General features: G+C 48.2%; 1 protein-coding gene across 5 annotated transcripts in view; it reads left to right on the top strand.

Moving 5' to 3' along the window:
* The window catches only part of TP63 (tumor protein p63), a 134,132-nt gene that overhangs the window by 44,712 nt on the left and 71,793 nt on the right, over nt 1–17,627 (top strand). For 3 of the 5 annotated variants that reach the window (XM_074592015.1, XM_074592014.1, XM_074592017.1), the window contains exons 1-2: nt 500–1,276; nt 2,007–2,139. In XM_074592015.1, coding sequence (XP_074448116.1) covers nt 1,035–1,276; nt 2,007–2,139 — 375 coding nt within the window. In that variant the 5' untranslated portion in view covers nt 500–1,034. Of the gene's footprint in view, nt 1–499; nt 1,277–2,006; nt 2,140–17,627 lie in introns of those variants that run through there. The other 2 variants (XM_074592018.1, XM_074592016.1) reach the window with 1 other exon arrangement.

The raw sequence follows: 17,627 nt of genomic DNA, 5'->3' as shown, positions 1-17,627 counted from the left end.
AAATGTGCCAAACCAAATGTTAGTACAATTCTCTTTGGAATCCGTTGATAGCCCTGGCTTCTGCCACAGCCGTTCCCTTGGCAGGGAGCACGGCTGTTCACTTGCGTTGTGCCGGAACAACTCTTTATATGAAAATTTTGCAGGGTGCCCCTGTCCTTGTAGCAGGAAAGGCGGTCACCTGCCTGATGCTCTACGTTGAACCGAGGGTTTTTGTCAACAGCAAATATACTAGAGACATTCCTCCCACTCCCCCTTGCATCCCTGCAGCCGTTGGGTATTTTGACACGGGCGTAAAAGCTGCTGCATTTGAATTTAGAAATTGGCCAGTGGGATGAGAATGTGCAGCTGTGGAAGGCGCGAGTGCTCCGGCTTCGTCACTGCTCCTCTTGGGCCCACCTATTTCTGTGAGGCTTGTGGGAGCTTAAGGGGATAAAAATGGCCAAGGTAATTAGCAGATCCAGTGGAAGTCAACCGGTCGGGCTCAGAAATAATTGGAGGGGAGAAGGCAGTAGACAAGCAGATACAATCTGATGTGGTGGAATTTATTTCCACAGAAAATCAAGCAAAAATAAGACTTATTATTATTATTAATTTTTTTAAAAAAATACTTATTGCAGTCGAAGACCCCGGCTGCAGTGGCTGGGTGTAGGAGAAGTCGCCTAAATCATCCAAGGCCATGCAATCTAGAGAGTCAAACAGCCAGGGAGAATGGATCGCACACCGCTTAGTCTTTGCAGCAGGTGAAGCACCTACCTGCTTTATACGGAAAGATGATTATTTGGGGGTAAAATGGAAGGTGGTGGTTTTGGTTTGGTGGTTGGGTTTTTTTTGGCTGTGTTTTTTTGTTTTTCCTCTGGAATTCTTATGACACAGCATCTGAGAAGACTCTGAGGGGTATTTAACTTATCGGGAAGGGTGGCCAAATTCTCTCCTGTCTAAATACAGCATCTGCAGCAGCGTGGAATGTGTGTTGTACAGCTGTGAATGTTCCAGGCATTCAGCGTGTCTCCTTTTTCACACAATAGGTTCTATTTATGGGTTTTCATCGAGTTGGCCTCATGCATTCAACATATCTTTCTCTGTGTGTGTTCTTTTCTTTTTTTTTTTTTCCTTCTTTTCTTTTTTTTTTTTGCTTTTGTTTTTTAAGGTTTGTAGAAACTCCGAGCCACTTCTCCTGGAAGGAGAGTTACTACCGATCGGCCATGTCCCAGAGCTCGCAGCCCAGGGAATTCCTCAGCCCAGAGGTGCTCCAGCATATCTGGGACTTCCTGGAACAGTAAGTAGTCATTACGCGGAGCCTGTGGAAGAAGGTGTTTTGGGACACGATGCCTCTGCAATTAGGTTGCTCAAAGAACTGATGTTGAAGCTTTTGGAGTCTTCCATACCTGTTGATTGGAAGATGTGGGTACAAGTCTGTGATGACTGACAACTCTTGAGCTCTCAGGATGTTCTTCATCCAAGCCACGGGGAACAGATGCAGAGATGACCAGTGACACTGACTCTCTTCAAGACCTCTGGTTGCTGAGCTGACTGCTTTCCAGCACATGGTCTGTTAAGGTGGATGGCTGATGTTTTCCCCTAAGGAAATGGGGTCGTTACTCTATGTTCAGGCTGCATGTTTTCCTCCTTTACTGATGCCAGGGAGGGAGAGGAGGTGTAGATGGTACAGAGTTCACTCTGTCAGGGCTGTTGAAGGAAAAAAAAAAACTGGTTCTGTTCCCATGACTGATACTGATGTTGAGATGGTTGCTGCTGTAAATCCTCCATGAGTTCTGTCTCTGTGATTTAACTTTTTTTTTTTTTTTTTTTTTTTGGTCAGGCAAGTCCTTCCAGGCCCTGTCCTGTTCAGGGGCTGCTGTTAGCATAGCCGGTGATGACGTCATTGTTCATTAGTAATTACTTTGTCCTGAGACTGATTTGTGGTCCTGGGTGACATCCTAGGACGTGGGGTGGGGAGGAAAACATAATTTGGCCAATTCTAATTGCATTGCTTTGTTCTTTTTCAGGCCAATATGCTCGGTTCAGCCGATCGATCTGAACTTCATCGATGGCCCATCTGAAAATGGTTCTACAAACAAAATAGAGATTAGCATGGACTGTGTTCGGGTGCAGGATACGGAGCTGAATGACCCAATGTGGGTGAGTAGTGAGAAGAACTTCCTTAACCTTTGGGGACAGATGAGGAGTTTTTGCAGGAGGTGTCCTTGCTGCGTTGCCCTGGGGCCGTCTTCCTCTTCTTGGTGATGTGGCCGATGCCTCTGACCGAGGAAGCCCCTTGTTGCCTTGCCTGTTGTGTCCCACCTCAGAAGCTGGTTGGGAGCATGGCTTTGCCAAGTGACTGTGGTGGTGGTAAACACCAGTGTCTGTACTTGTGGCTAAACTGGACGGTGTATGACCTGTGGAAAGGCATCACTCCTCTGTGCCTCCCCGAGGCTACAAGGGCGAGCAGGCTGGGTCCTTACCTCCTCTCTTTTGGCAGCAATGGCAGGAGAGAGGGATGAGGCAGCTGAATAAGCAGAACTGCTGAGGAGTCTCTTGCACTCACCTGGCTGCTCAATCGTCCCTGCTTAGAGCTGGTTTATGTGGCCTCAGGGTTAAAATAACTGGTATTCTGGGCACAGTTGCAACTTTGCTGACCAAGGGCAGGGGTTCTTCGCTAGTTTTTCTTCTCTTGTAGGTCAGATATGGATGAAAACTTGGTTTCAGAAAATGGTTGGGTGTTTTTTCCTCCTGGGTCTCCAGATAGGCAAAGCTAGAGAGTGTTCGTAACAAGTTTTGGCTGCGGGTGTCTCACCAGTATGGCTTCAGACTGGAATGCAGATGAGGCACACTGGTGGTTGCTGGTTCATTGCCTTTGGCGCAAACTGACTGGCTTTTTCTTAGCAATAGCTCTGGTGAAGAAGCCAGCTGCTGTTCTCACAGGCTGGAGCAGGAGGTATTTCAGGAGTTCAGGCTGTTCATGTCCTGTTTCTCTTCTTCCTGGGGTTTCTATACTTCAGACTAAAAATCACATGTAGCTTGAAATTTGTGTCGGTGTCTGTAAACCTTGTTCCTCTGCATTTCCATCCTGAGAAATTGTGTTGGTTAACTCCCCGGCTAATCAATGCCCATTTTTAATGTGCCTAACCATGGCGTGCTGGTGGTCTGCACCCTGGCAGTGTTTGTAACCTGGGGGATCGCATCGGCAAGGAAAGAACTCCCAGGTCACACTGATTGCAGTCCCTGGTGCCAGAAGGTTTGACCTGTTATTGCCTCTCTGGTCTGACTGCTCTCCTCTCTCCTTGTGAGATTACGAAGGGTAAAAAGGCCACTTCAAGGTTGGGTATGGGCTCGGCTGATGTGGTGAAGCTCCGAGTGCACAAGAAGAGGTGACTGATGTCATGTCTGCTTCTCTTTTGATTCTGTATTCAGGTTGGGTGCAGGGGGGTGACGTGCAAGCCTTCAATCAGCATCTGGACGTGAAGGGGCATTTCTTAGCTTTTTCCAACACTGTAGCACAGCTCGGTGTCTCTTCAATACCTAGTGCAAAAGATTCTCCGTGTTTAGAGGGGCTCCTACTTTTCAAAATAGGTGGTAATGTTCTGTTTGAACTACCTATGTCCTCTTAAAATACAATCAGCAGCAGTTTAGAGGTCGTCAGCAGAAAATTTGTTTCTTCCACACGCAAAGTTTGATTTTGCTGCGTTGAGTGCTAGCAAAGCCTCCCCATCCTCCAGCTCCTCTGAGCTGTCAGCAGAGCACTGTGGTAGCTGACAGGCTCACTCCAAGCCCTTGTTCACAGTCTCCCTCTCCCGTCTGTGGTGCAGTGAAACATGAATGGAAAATCCCTTCCTCTCGTCCTCTCTGAGCACCACTGAAGCGAGTGCTGGGGACAGGAGAGGAGTGCAGGCACCTTTTGCTAGGCATCTACCTCTTGCTTATGATGGGTCTGATCCCAGCCTTTCAGGAGGCATTTCTGGAGAGGTCAAGCTGCACAGCGACTTTTTTAAGAGGTATTTTTTTGCTGACATGACAAGCCAAAGAGGGAGAGGGGAAATTCCATCCCATCCTCACCCTTACTGTGAGGCAGCGACTCAGAGTACGTTAATGCATGTACATTAATAAATGTTCCAGTTTGTCTTCAGTGGAAGACAGCACCTTTGCTCAGTTGAATGCTGGACAAAAGCCTTTACAAAGCAAAATATGCATTGCAAACCTGTGCAAACAGCCTGTCTTTTAAGATGAGGAAGGCTCTTTTTTACTCCCCTTACCACCACCACCTCCCTATAAATTTGCAAACATCCCTGACAGGTGACAACTCCCCCTTGCAGAGAAGTCCGTGTTTGCTTTGCTGTTTCTGGGGCTCGCAGCCGCTGCAGCTTGCATTGGCAGAGAATGTGTAGCCTGGGGCAAGGTGTTTTCTGTTTGTCGGCTTTAATCTGAAATACCTTACAACCCTCTTCCCCTCCAGCTTCTCTTTTCCTTTGGATAGCTTGGGGGCAAGAGCTCCCCTTGCACCTGTCTCTCCTGTAACCTCAGCCATGTCACTTCTAGACACAAGGTGCCACACGCAGCTGATTGCCGCACAGAGTTGAAGAGGGCAGATAAACACAAAGGAATGCAGCAGAAAGAGAGGGGCCCTGGGAGAAGAACAGTGAGATCAAGGCAGAGTGCTTTTTATTATTAGATTTGTCTTAGGAGAAGAGCAAGGCCAGCTTTTCTCCAAAATGTACCGCCATGTGAGATTTAAATGGGTGCAAAGCAATTAATACTGGTTTATTTGAAGCAATTGTCCTTACGTGGACTTTAAGGCAATCCTAATCAGCCTTTAAAATGAGCTCAGCACCTTCTTGCAACTTATGGCTGAGGAACGAAGCTTTCAGCCTTAAAAGATGTCCGTCCTTGATCCCAGGAGTTGTGTTGGTGAGAGCTATGCCTTTTTTATTAATTAATCTGTTGGAAGTTGCTTGGAACAGTTTGGAACTGTTGAGTTCCAACAGGGGGTTGTTTGGGACAGTTGCTTGCTGACAGTGGGGAAGGAGCTACTGTGTTCAGAGCAGTGCCTGAAGAAGGTGTCCTACTGGTGGGCTGTAAAATGAGCATGAGTCCTGCCCTGCTAAACGCCCATCCGTGGTGTTTGTTGCGTTGAAGATGCAGCTATCTGGGGAGGGAGCTGAAGAAGGTTGGGTGACAAAGAAACCCCTCTAGTCTGAGCTACAGCTCTGTGTCTTGCTGAGCTGAGACCTTGCAGTTCTCACACTCCTGTTTTTAAGGAAGAAATATTCTTCCTGTGTCCCATATAGGAAAGGGGTAAGAGAAACTGGTGCTCAGCAGTACCTTGGGATGAAAAGACCTGGAGGGGACAGGAAGAAGGTTTGTGGGTCTGGTGTAACATTAGACAGTCAGCAGCCTTCCCTGACCATGTGCCTTGTGACCGGCTCTTTCTCAATGTCCTGGGTGACCAGCCTGTGAGGCTGCTGGCTGTGCCTCTTTGTCTCCCATGGCATTAACCACAGACAAGCTGGGAAATCCCAGCAGAGATCTGCCTTTTTGCATAGCCAGAGTGAGGGGCTGGTGGTCCCTGTGGGTACGGAGAACATTTAGTCTCTGACATGGCCTTGGTGCGGGAAGGAGCTGTGGATGGCCAGGAAGGTAAGTTGAATGTGTGTCTTTTGTGGGCCACCTGCCATTTGTTAGGCTTCACCAAAGAAGGTGGTCCCCAGCTTCTTCCCTTTCCAAGGATGTAGCCCGCAATCGTGGGGTCAGTGGTGGCCACTGCACTCAAGAGGAACCCTGGTCTCAAAGGCTGCATCCTGCAGTGCTAGAAACTAGGTGATATGATATGATTTTTTTTTTTTTCTTCTGACTGATTAAATACCCTGGAGCTGTGGGGAGGAGGGATTTGGGGACCTCTCTCTAGGAAGAAGTGTGTGGCAGTGACCCCTCCATTACCCTGGAGCCCTTGCTGCACGCTGTCAGCCTGCCATACCAGGTGCAAAATTTCTCTCCTTCACCATTCCTCAGAAGTCTTTTAAACTGCTCGCCAATGCTAAGAGATGCTAGTCTGGACCCAAACGAAGCTGTTTTGGTCTAAGGACTTCAGCAGGCAGCGTCCGGATAAAGGTGTTGTTTGGGAGCTTGCAGGGTCAAGAATTCTCCTGCCACCAGCCCAGCAGCGTGTCCGGTGGGAGCAGGAGTGCTGTCCGGAGTGATGGAGCAGCTCATCCCCCTCCCCCTGTACATACCTTCCTTTCATGCCCCTGAGCGAGCCGTCCTCCCGCAGCCCCTTGCCTAACCAGTTCAGTGGAATGCCTTTCCCCAGACAGTCGCTGTGGTCAGAGTTTTCTTAACCTGGATCCATCCCTCCCTACAAAAGGGAGAAAGAATTCCTTGCCTCTTTTTTTTTTTTCTTTCTTTTTCTTATTTGTCCTTTTCCATCTTCTGAAAATCATCGTGGGGATTTGCTGTGTGTGGCTTGGTTAGGCACGACTGGGCTCTCCGTGAGGTGGATTTCTCCCCGGAGACAGTGGTGTGGGTGCTTCAGACAGGGCTGTGCCCATTTGTGTCCTCAGCTTCACAGGCTGTGGGTGTCCCAAGTGTGGTGGCTATAGAGATTTTGGGGGTGCAACATGTGTTTCGTGGTTTTAAGTGACAGCTTCAGCTCTGTAACTTTGCTGTCTACCTTTATACATGGAGTGGAGGTAAAAATGGGCTGTAGGAAAGACTAGATGTGGCAGATGTAGAACGTGGAGGTGTCGAGGCTCTCTGCCTCAGCCGTTGCACCGATGACATGTCTCAGAGTTGGTATTTGATGCTTTCTCGTGGGAACAAGTAACTTTTACCAGGTTTAACCCGGTGTAGGCTCATGCAGGAGCCACCCCAGCCACCATGCACAGAGTACCTTCCCACGCTGCAGCCCAGCAAGCTGGAGAAGAGTGGGGCTGAGGCCCCTGCAGAGCCACCCTGGCCCAAGGTGGTCAGGGTAGCTGGTAGATCTCTTTTGCATGCTCTCAGTCTTAGCACTATGTAAATCAGTTCAGTAATTCATTTTTGGTGGCCATGCACTGAATTTCTGGGTCTTTAGGAGCCCATTACCTGTACAAGCTGGGGGTTGTGGTCAGGATCAGGTGTGCAAGAATATGATGGATGGATATTTAAAAAAAAAAAAAAATGCTGTCCAGAAGGACATCTGGTGTATCCTATCCAATGCTGTAATATCGAAGAGCAGGCTCTGATTTCAGTTAACTTTAACTGCTTGCTTAAGCGTTTTGCTGGGTCAGGAGAAGAGAATTCCACTTGCTGCGAGGTAATGGCTGAGGAATCAGGTGAAAGCTGGTGATGGGACTGCGGGACAGGGAGGACATCCCTGTGTACCAACAGCAGGGCAGGGAGCTGGCGTGGCATGCACAGCGTGGCTGAGCGGCGCATGAAGAGTGTCTTGGCGCAGGAGCTGACTAATGTGTGATGTGTGTTTCCCAGGGCTCTGGCAGGTGCTGCAGCCCTGCTTTTTGTTGGGAAATGGGTTTGCACCTGGAGGATAAGGCCGACTTGATAAGTAGATGCAGCAAAGTGGGTTGTGTGGCCGTCTGTTTCCATGCCTAAGTATTCCTAGACTGACCATAGAAAGGAAGGAAGGACTTTGTACAGCACAGGGATATGATCAAAGCTTTTATTACTGTCTGGTTTGTGCTTGAGAGAGTTTGAGGCTTGCCAAGTTTCTCTTCTTTGTGGGTATTTCTTCGTTCCATAGCTGTGCAAAGAAAGTTGAGATTATGCAAAGGCATTTCCATAATGAGCAAATGCATTATTCTGTTGGAAGTTTCCCTCCAGCACCTCTCTTGTTTGCAGCTGAACTCATAAGCTCATTTAGGCTTGGCTTTGTAATCCTGCTGAATGTTTAATCTTCTGCAGTGTAGGTCCCTCCAAATGATTTAATAGCATTTGAGACTGCAGACCCAATCCAGAAATGGTCGATCCTTTCAGATAAAGCATAGGGAATGTATTTGTACGTTCAGTTTGGCCGAAGCTTGAAGACTTCTCTCACTCTGTCTGTACTATGGCTCTAAAGACATGTTTATGTTTCTTTAAAATATTTTTTCACTAGCTCCCTTTCCTGTGCTGTTTTGCCCTGGTTCTGGCTGCAGACCAGGGCTGGCTGTCTTTCATTTTGTAGGAATGTAGCCAGTTGATGAGTATCGTTACACCAAGTGTTTTATTTTTAGTGCCGCTTCCCTGAACTCTCAATGATATTGAAGAAAAGCAATGGGTGATCTGTCTGCTGCAGATCATTTTGGAAGAGCATTTAAAATTCCTTTGAGTATTTCTGCCCTTTTAGTATTTTGCTTTACATTCATCTTGAGAGGGAATAAACTGATTTTAAGCTGAAAAGCACAAACCTGTCGGGAAAAGAGCCATGTGCGATGGGGTGTTTTGTGTTCGTTCTGGCCTGGCTCTTATGGAGGGCTGGCTTTAAATCCCCAGCTCTTATCGCTACGAGCACTTGAGGTGGAAGTGTGTCACAACTTCGAGCCCTGTCATCTGCCTACATGCAAATACCTCTGAACAAAAGAAGCAGCCGCTTTAGAAAACACCTTTCCCAAGCAGCTAGGCCTGCCTCCAAAGGTTTCCATGGCACTGCACGTGCTTCTTGCTTAAGTATGGAGCAATAATGCGTTAGTGCTTATTTTACATCTTTGAAAGGTCTGCACAAGCACTTAATTAAAAGGGATCTTGATCTTGGAGCAACAGGCTGCAGGCACTTTTGCCTCCAGAGCAAGTTTAAGGTTTCTTCTGTCTTTCTGGGAACTTCACTGTAGGTTTCTATCTAGTCGATAGGATTCTCTTCTTTCCTTAAACTATAAACATACTTCCCATATTATTTGTTGGGAACACTTTGGGCTAAAGCCCGTTAAGTGGTAAACCCCTTGGACAGCTGGCATTTCATCAAGCCACGAAGCACACTTTGAACACCACCAGAGGTGGAACGGCCATTCCCAAAGTTCACATTCCTCTAGACTTTTTTATTTTTTAAACCAAATTGATGGCGGGAGGAAAATGAGGCCTTTCTCTTGTTAGCTGGAAGTAAGGTGATGCATCAAGCTGTCCCTTTCCAGCTGAACTGAAACTTTGCTGAGCTTTGTGGTACCCCTCCCCTTTGTGGGGCGAGATGGATGGAGGATGGAGAGCGCCTCACAACCAGGTTGCGAGCTGCAGTGCTGACAGTGCCTGGGGAGAGGTGGCCAGGCTCACGGGATGCTCCTTTCAGAGAGACAGCCCTGGGAGTGTCCCGCTCCCCTTCCTCGTCCGACACGGCCAAAAAGTCTGTGTTGCAGTGAGCTGTGGGGTGTAGCTTTTGTTTTCAAAAGTCCTCTCTTTCATTAATTGGGATTCTTGCTTTGAAGAAAGCCTTATGCATCCAGAGTCTCACTATATATGTTGCTTTGTGGTTCTGCAGATCCTGCCCACAGCCCTGTTAATAACTATTGTTTTTTCCCTCCGATATTTCATGAGGAGACTTTTGGACTAGGTAATGTTTTCCTCTGGATCTCTCTACCATCTGCTTTCCACCTCACTGTCGCGGATTCGATAGCATTGAAATTAACGAGGGAGTGAATTGTCAGGCAGCCGCAGAAAATTAAATCAATCTCTGTGAAGCATAGATTAGGGAGTGCTTTGTGGCCTGGGTTCATGTGTTCGCTGCTGAACGAATCCTTTTCTACCCCGCAAATTCACATGCTGATACTAATGAAAGATCAGAGGAGTTTTTGTTACAGTCAGCTCTAAAAACATGGATTATTTTTTTTTATCTCCAGCCTCCTTAAACACAAGGAAAAGGTACCCTGCGGCACCCTTCTTTCTCTTTGAGGACATGGATGGGGATGGTGAACCACACGGTGATGTCCGATTAGACAAATTGGAAACTAAAATGATCAATCTTCTGGGGAGGGTCCCCAGCCAAATAACTGAACCCTGTGGCTGTTCACCCTCTGGCTGTTGCTGTGCTGGTGTTGGACGTGGCAAGTGAGACCAGGCAGAGGACAAGGGGACAAAGACCAGCACTGAGAAATTCAACATTTCTGCATAGGAAACAAGGAATAAACAGGCTCCCTGGCTGCCTCAGGGTGTATGTTGTGGCACAACACACCGGGGCAATATAGGATAACGGCAGTGTGTTCACATGAGAAGCATGAATGGCCATCAGTTGCAGGGAGTCAGGGTTTAACCAGAGGTTTGGCAGACTTCTCAAATTATTGCAAGCCGATAACTTTTTAAAATATGGGATTATTGTAGAAGGGCTTGGATGTGAGGGAGCTGGCAGCGTCGCGGAGGCTGGCTGGAAAGAGCTGCTGTGATTGTGCATTTATGAACAGTTGTGTGTTTCCCGAGAGCAATCTGTAGTTTATACAAGATAAGGGAAGAACAACACTTTCCCCTCAGCTGCTTGTGCAAGAACAACCCTGGTCTGTCAACAGTTGCTCCTCTCTTGTAATTAAAAAACAAAGACTCTCTAATCTGTCGCTATCTCCTGCTCTTCCCTTTCTCTGGCCGGAGCACCCTGTCTTGTGCGGGGTTGCAGGTTTGTGCCATGCCCATCTCTCACCTCCAGCTGGATGGATGGGGCTGTTCACGCTGCTCAGGAGCAATTCATGTGATTTTTTTTTTTTTTGTGTAATTTTCTTACTCTTGCAAAATATCTTACAAATGTGTTGGGGGCAACATGTGTGTATGCTGTCAAAGGTGCTGTGTTGAGCGTCCAAAGGTCTTCATCGGGCAAAAATGCAGTTTGAACGTTGTTACTCTGACAAAAGTGCTGCTGATGGCTTGAACCCCCAAATTCCCCTGGTCATGTCTCCACGCGTGAGTGTCTGCTGACCTGTGGTTTTTCACTCATCAGTGCAAAAGTGTCAGCTCAAGTGTCTGCTGGCCAGTGGTTTTGCAGGCTGATCAGCTGCCCTGCAAAAAAAAATGTGTCCAGATAGTTGGTGTGTTGTTTTTTTTATCTCTAAGCATTTTTAGTGAAAGCAACTGGTCTTTAAAGAGAGTCACCTAGGGTACAGAAAATGGAAAAAAAATAGATGAAAGCAGCACCAGGAATAAACAGACGACACTTTTTTGACAATAAATGACTTGTGTGCTTAGTTGGCATCCTGCATTGTACCCCAACTGTGGGAAGTGATTTCCTGCTGGCGCTCTGGTGAGAATGACCTCCCTTGATGGGGCTGGAGAGGTTTTCGTTGTGCAGACGGTAGGGAAGGTGTGGGGACCTTGCGTCATCATGGCTGGAGAGCTGAATATCTCCAGAGAAGTGTCTTGCTCTCTTATTAAATGGAGCTCGGCAGCCAGAGGGCAGAGTCCCCGGGGGCTGCGTACGCCCTTCCTAAACCAATATTGCACAGCGGTTGTGAAGGGAACTGGTTTTGTTTCACAACTCCTTTCCACCTTCCCTCTCCTTGCTCCCCCCATGTAGCGTTATCTCCTGACATGATGCCATTACCTCTCTAATTAGCCCTAGGGGTGTTCTGGGCGAGATAACAAGGCTATAGGAGCTCAAATAAGCCGCGTGCGCAGATGTTTACCCAGGGTCGGAGGGCAGGGCTGTTGTGACAGGCGATTGCCTTGGGGAGGGCATGCTCCTTGGGAGAAGGAGAAGCCGACCTGCGCTGTGGGCAGAGCCGGGAGCTGGGCTCTCCTCCCGCCCTTGGCGAGTCTGTCTCTTCACCCTGCACTTTTAAAATAGGGGCGGGGGGGGGGGAAAGGGCAATTTGAAGTCCTTGGAAGAAGGGATTGGTCCTCAGTACTAAGCACTTTCAGCCGGGCTGTGTTTCTAGTTTGAAGGTTCATATGCTTGAGTGCTTTCTAAAGGAAGTTCTGGGCATCAGACCCATCCCTGGCTCAGTGTTGGGGAAGCCAGGAGGGCAGGGAATTTTTGCTCATGGGTATAGAAGAGTGGTTAACTCTGCAAGAGCCAGGGGTGCCCATCCTTCTCCTGCCTACGGTTGAACTGCATCTCCCATGCAGTGCTCCGGAGCAGCTTCCCGGGATGTGCACGAGGCTGTACGCAGTCAGTAGCAGGCAGGATGCTGCCTTTCAGCATCATCTCTGTTGTGTTTTTTTTTTTCTTTTTGTTTTGTCTTACCATAGATGATTTTATTTTTTTTTTTTTCTTTTGAAGGGGAAAGCCCCTGTTTATGTGCTGGGTTCTTTTTCCCCTCTTCCTTGTGGTTTGAGCAATAAAGATGAGCTCTGTGTAAGTTTTTAGGAATCAAGGGTGACTTATATGGGGCTTTTTTGAAAGTATTTTCTCTTTGCCCTTTAACCGGGCTGTCTGCTATTGCAGTCTATCGTGTCCGTCTCTGTAAAGTCTTCACTGGAAAGACTCACAAGGCCAATTGGTAGAGGCTTGGGTTTTTTGAGGATTCAGCAGTTATTCAGATGTAACAAACAAAACAAAACAAAAAAACAACCCATGTTCTATTTTTTCCCTCCTCCTCCTGTTATCTCAGTCCTAATTTATAAACAGTTCTGAGCTGAGTGAATGTCGCAGTCCGTGGTGACGCGGTTGATCCAGGTGCTATTTTTATAACAGAGCGGAGAGGTCTGAGCAGATTTTTTTTATTTTTTTTTTTCTTTGATCTGCAGGAAATTCTGCATGAACCACCTAACGCGCAGGCAGGTGTGCGTGCACACACACACACCCCCTTCCACAAAAAAATTACACAATCTCCAGTTAACACTACAACTGTGGCAATGACATTTTTAGTTGTCGTGGTATAGCGTGCTTACTTTGTGTCCTGGAAGGGTTACTGGAAAGTTGGAGTGGTACTGGTGAGAGCGGCTAGGGCAAGCTGCGTAACAGCACCGGGAAAACGCAGTCAAACAAAGAACCTGAATCAGCAGTTTGACTCGGCTGATACCTCCTTTTGGAAACTTAAGGGTCTTGTTTACTTGTTAGTTTGTTTTTCAACATGCCAGCAGGAGCCACAAAGCATTGCCAGAAGCTTTCTAGAATATCTGAGTCAGACCTGGGTGGGTTGCACCTGAAATTTTAAAATCTAACTAGCGTTTATTATTTTTAGTTTCCTACAGCATTGGAGATAGAAAGGAAATCTCTTTAAAGTGAGCTAAAGGCTGAGCTGCTTTGCATTTTTTTTTTTTTTTTAAGTTCAATCCAACTGAGTGTTCAAAGTGTGTAGTGCCAGGCTTTGCATAATTCCTGATGGTTTGGGTTGATTTCTTTATTTTCTAGTTTGTTCTTTTCCGGTTTGGAGGGGGAGGAGCTTGTTTGACTAGAAGAATAAAGTTAAATCTTGTTCATCAGGCCTCAAAATGAAGTAATTGGGGTTTTTTTTATTATTTTTTTTTTTTAACATGTGGAAGGAAAGCCTTTACCTGGATGTTTGCTTTTGCTGACTAGGCTAATTGGTATTATCTCTAACAACAAAGATTGGCTTGCCGTAACTTTCGACCGTCACATTTGCAGCAGGACTGATGTTGGTGTTTCCCTTGGAGACCTGTCCAGAAGGCTCAGATAAATGATAGCTATCACTGCCCCATTGCTGAGGGGTGAGTGTGCAGTTTGAGGAGGGGGGGGGTGTCCCTGGGATGTCCCTTTGGTTTTATGACTCAGCCATTTAAGCATACGCTATTTGAGGGAGTCAAGTTTCCCCTGGGAGTCTCTAAGAGCTGCTGCTTTGCTGCTATTACGTTGTTGGAAACTCATCTATGTGAAACTTTCGCATCTACAAATGCGGAGTATCAAAGGAGACTCCAGGAGCTTTTCTTTCTCATGGTAAGGTAGAAGGGTCAGTGATCAAGCCCTCGCTCTTCCCTTGTGCCATCAGTGCCCATATGAATATTCAAGGCACGACACCAGCCCATGGGACAGGGGGAAGTGTCTTGTGAAGGGGGTGCATCCAGGTCTGAAGGCAGGGAACAAAATTTGGAGCCCTGGGATGATGAGAGGGGTACACGTGTGCTTGGGCTGCAGCAGGGTTGGCGGACACGGTGTCTTCTGCGTGCTCTGTTACCTCCTGCCACCCCTGTCAGGGTGGTGGCGGCCTCCTTTGTGTCACTTGTGGATGACTGATTTGCAAAAAGCCACTTGTCCAGCATCCACTTCAGGGTGACCGCACAGGCGAATGCCTCTGAAACACTGAGCCAGGCTGGGGCTGTGTGTACAGAGGGCAGGGATTTGTGCTGACACGTCAATTTATTCATGCTATATACACTTCTCCTCGTGTTTGACATGCAGATCTCTTTGGATAAACTTCCACACATCTCTGTGTAATGCATCTGGGTGTTGCTTCACCCACAACCACCTCCAGCCACCTGTGGGATGGAAGATAGCAGATACCCAACACAACAGTGCTGCATTAATGACTTGGAAAAGGAGGATCTTATGAGTTTCATAGCACAGCTAGTAAAAGAAGGTTTTGCAATGACTTGGTGAGGTTGGGGGATCTCTCTATCTACCACCTTCTCCTCTTTCTTTACCCTCCATAGCTTTTGAACTCATGGGCCAGGATCAAAAACCTGACAGTATTCAGGGGTCAAAATTTTTCCTCCTTATTAGACAGCAGAAAATCCACAGAAGACTTCTAGCTTGATGTCCAGCTCCATGCAAGCTCTGCAGTGGTGCTGCAAAGGGACCCATTTGGCTAACGGTGCTGTGGCTGCTCCCTGCAGACCTTGCCTGTATCTCCAGATTAGCGCTTGTGTGGCTTTTTGACTCGTGCCCATCTCGGGTGAGATCAGGTGAGCACCAGGCGTAGCCCCTGGTGTTAGGTGGTGCCGGGGAAGATGGAGAGGAGGGGAAGGGGCTGCGGCAGTTGTCTATTGAGTTGTTCCTGTGACATAGGAACCCTGCTGCGTGCTCAGCAGGCTCCTGCTGATAGTTCACGAGTGCTGGGGGTGCGCGTGGCCGCAGCCTGAGGTGGGATGTTGCTGGTGGTGGTAAGTAGGTTGGGGAGGGCTCTGCGCTCCTCCCTGCAGCCCGTTCCTGGAAGCACCTCCTCATGTTGTGCTCAGCAAGGAGGAGTCAGGAGGGTGCACTGGAAATGCTTCCAACCTTCTGCTCTTGTGCCCAGCAGTCCTCCATCGAGCTGTACTCACAGGGTGAGAGCTAAATAAGACACCTACCCTGCTTCTCATGGCAAGGAGCTGTTGCAGGGTAGGGAGGGCCCTGTGATCCTCTGCTCTGTTTGCTCTGGTCTTGGTTCTTGCATAAGGATGTGTTTTGCACCATTTTATTGGTGGCAGTTTTGTGAACGCTCTGCCTGTCTCCAGCCGGGAGAGAGGCTGGTGTGAACTCGCAGTGTCCAGATTGTCCAATTTGCAGGTGGGCAGGAAGTCAGTGGTGGCTCCTTCTGCTGCCGTGTGCTGGAGAAGGCAGCCTAGAGAGCCGTTAGCAGCCTGAGCAGCACAGCCCGCTTACTGTCATCTCCCTGTGAACCTGGAGTCCCCTCCCCGTGTGCTCAGAGAAGTTGGGGTTAAATGATGCCCAAAGGCGAGGGAGTCGCATGGCGGGGAGCAGCAGCAGCAGCTCCTGGGCAGAGGCTGGGCTGCACAGAGGGGCTGGGGCTGTGGGTGGGTTTCAGCCCTGTGGGGGACCCCTCTCCCCCTTGCAAAGTGCCTGTGGGTCGGTCTCTTACCCCCTGCAGAGGGAGGTCCGAGGGCCCACAGTTCATGCAGGTACTCTGCAATTAGGCACCAGTCTGCATCACCGCAGGTCCTCAAATAAAAGTCTGAAGCGCTGTCATTGGGCTGGGAGGGCAGGCAGCCGTCCTGCCATCGGGATGTTTGGTTTCCTCTCTTCCCCCCTCTCCCCACCGCTTTAAAAAGGTGTTTTGTTTCCCTGTGCTCAATGGCGCTCACCCCGCTCTTTGGGAGCAGGAAAAAAGAGCCAGCTTTTGTTCTGGCCGCGCATCCCACTCGCTCAGTGAGGCGGCGGCAACGGAGATCCCCTTCCAGCGGCGTGTTCCGGAGCCCGGGGTGACCCAGCTCCGTTCCCGGGGGTTGCTGGTGCCTGGACCTCACACCACCAGAACTCTACGCTCTGGACACCGGGGCAGGACGAGGGATTTTGTCTGCTCATTCAGAGTCAAATTGCAGCGGGGCTGTTGGTGATCCGCCTGTCTGCTCGCTCTGTTCTCCCAGATCGAGTCCGAGTGGGCTGAGGAGTCAGTGCTTTTCCTAGCTGTCTTTTCAAAATCTTTCATTTGCTATGGACATGGTGTCCAGGTGGCTTTTACTGAATGGTACCTAACAGCTTCTCCCATATATTAATTTAAAGTCATGAGTCCCTTTGGATGAGTTTGGGGTTTTTTTATTATTTTTGTAACATTTCATGTTTTAAGTGAGATCATTTTAAGGTTTGTTACCGTGGCATGAGTTAGAAGCCATTTCCAAGGAGGGGAACAAAATGTAGCTGGAAAGATGTCCTGCAAACAGAGGACCTGTTGGCTGTGAGCGTGGGGTGAGAGCGCACAGATGACGGGGAAACACAGCAGGATTACAGCGTGTGAAATGGTGATTGCTTCTCAGAAAGCTCCTTGCGGGTTTTGTCCCAAGCCTGCATGCTGCAGCAGCCAGAGGCTCGGCTGCGTTACTGTACCGCGTTGCATCCCAATACCTTCCCAAACTTTCTGGGCTTTGGTAGCAGCAAAGCCTCTGCCTGAAAAACAAAAAAAACCCAACACCTGGAGTCTTCTCAGAAAATAAATAAATAGGAGAAGTTTCTCAGAGCGGCTCCTTTGGAGTAACTCCGCAGCTGTCTTTTGAGTTCCCAAACTTGTAGAAAAGTGACAGGGGAAAGTTAGCTTCCTTTTTTTTCTCTCTCTTCCCCCCCCCCCCCTTTTTTTTTTCTTTTGGTCATTTCCCCCCCCCCCCCTTCCCTTCCCTTCCCTTCCCTTTGCTTTTTAGAGATTGGTGATAAGGAATTCTAACTACTTAATGAGCTGGGAGAGGCCTCTCTCCATTGGAGTGGAGGACTCCAGGTGGCACTTTGACAGATTGGACAGGTAAGGCAGGAGAGCCCCACCTCCTCCTCCTTGCCTATAGTTAGGTATATAAGGGAAACTTCAATTATGCAGAGAGGCACACTCCGAGTCCTGTTATCTTCCAAGTAGCATCATACATTTTTAGGGTCTTCTAGGGGGTGGGAGGTGTTTGTCAAAATCCTGGAGCCAGAAGAAAGAACAGCAGCATTGATCAATTTGACTGCTAACATGTTGTACCTGGAAAACAATGCCCAGTCCCAGTATAGCGAGGTAAGGATTCTAGGTTTGAGCTATGATATCTTTAATATGTTTTTATTTTTAGTGAACGCGTGCGATTTCTTCATCCCTGCAGTCCTGAAGTTAAGTGTGGAATATACACTAGCTTTTTGAAACTTTTGCACTTTTACAATGGGAAGCGGAGTTTACTGGGCGAAATATCTGAATGGGAGTGAACTTTGAGTCTTGACATTTGGGACAACGAATTTGTTTGGGACCCTTGATCCGCCAAACACAATTTTTGTTTCATTGGAGAAGCAAAGCAAAGCAGTCGCTTACTGTGGGCAATGCATACAGATTGCGTTCCTGTAGCAGTCCGAACACCGTCTGTGTTGACTGCGTTATAATTCATTTACTAGTCTTTTATTGCCAAAA

The sequence above is a fragment of the Larus michahellis genome, chromosome 6, assembly GCF_964199755.1.
Source record: "Larus michahellis chromosome 6, bLarMic1.1, whole genome shotgun sequence".
Taxonomy (NCBI): Eukaryota; Metazoa; Chordata; class Aves; order Charadriiformes; family Laridae; genus Larus; species Larus michahellis.
Note: the sequence above shows the minus strand (reverse complement) of the source record. Positions and strands in the feature narration are given on the sequence as shown.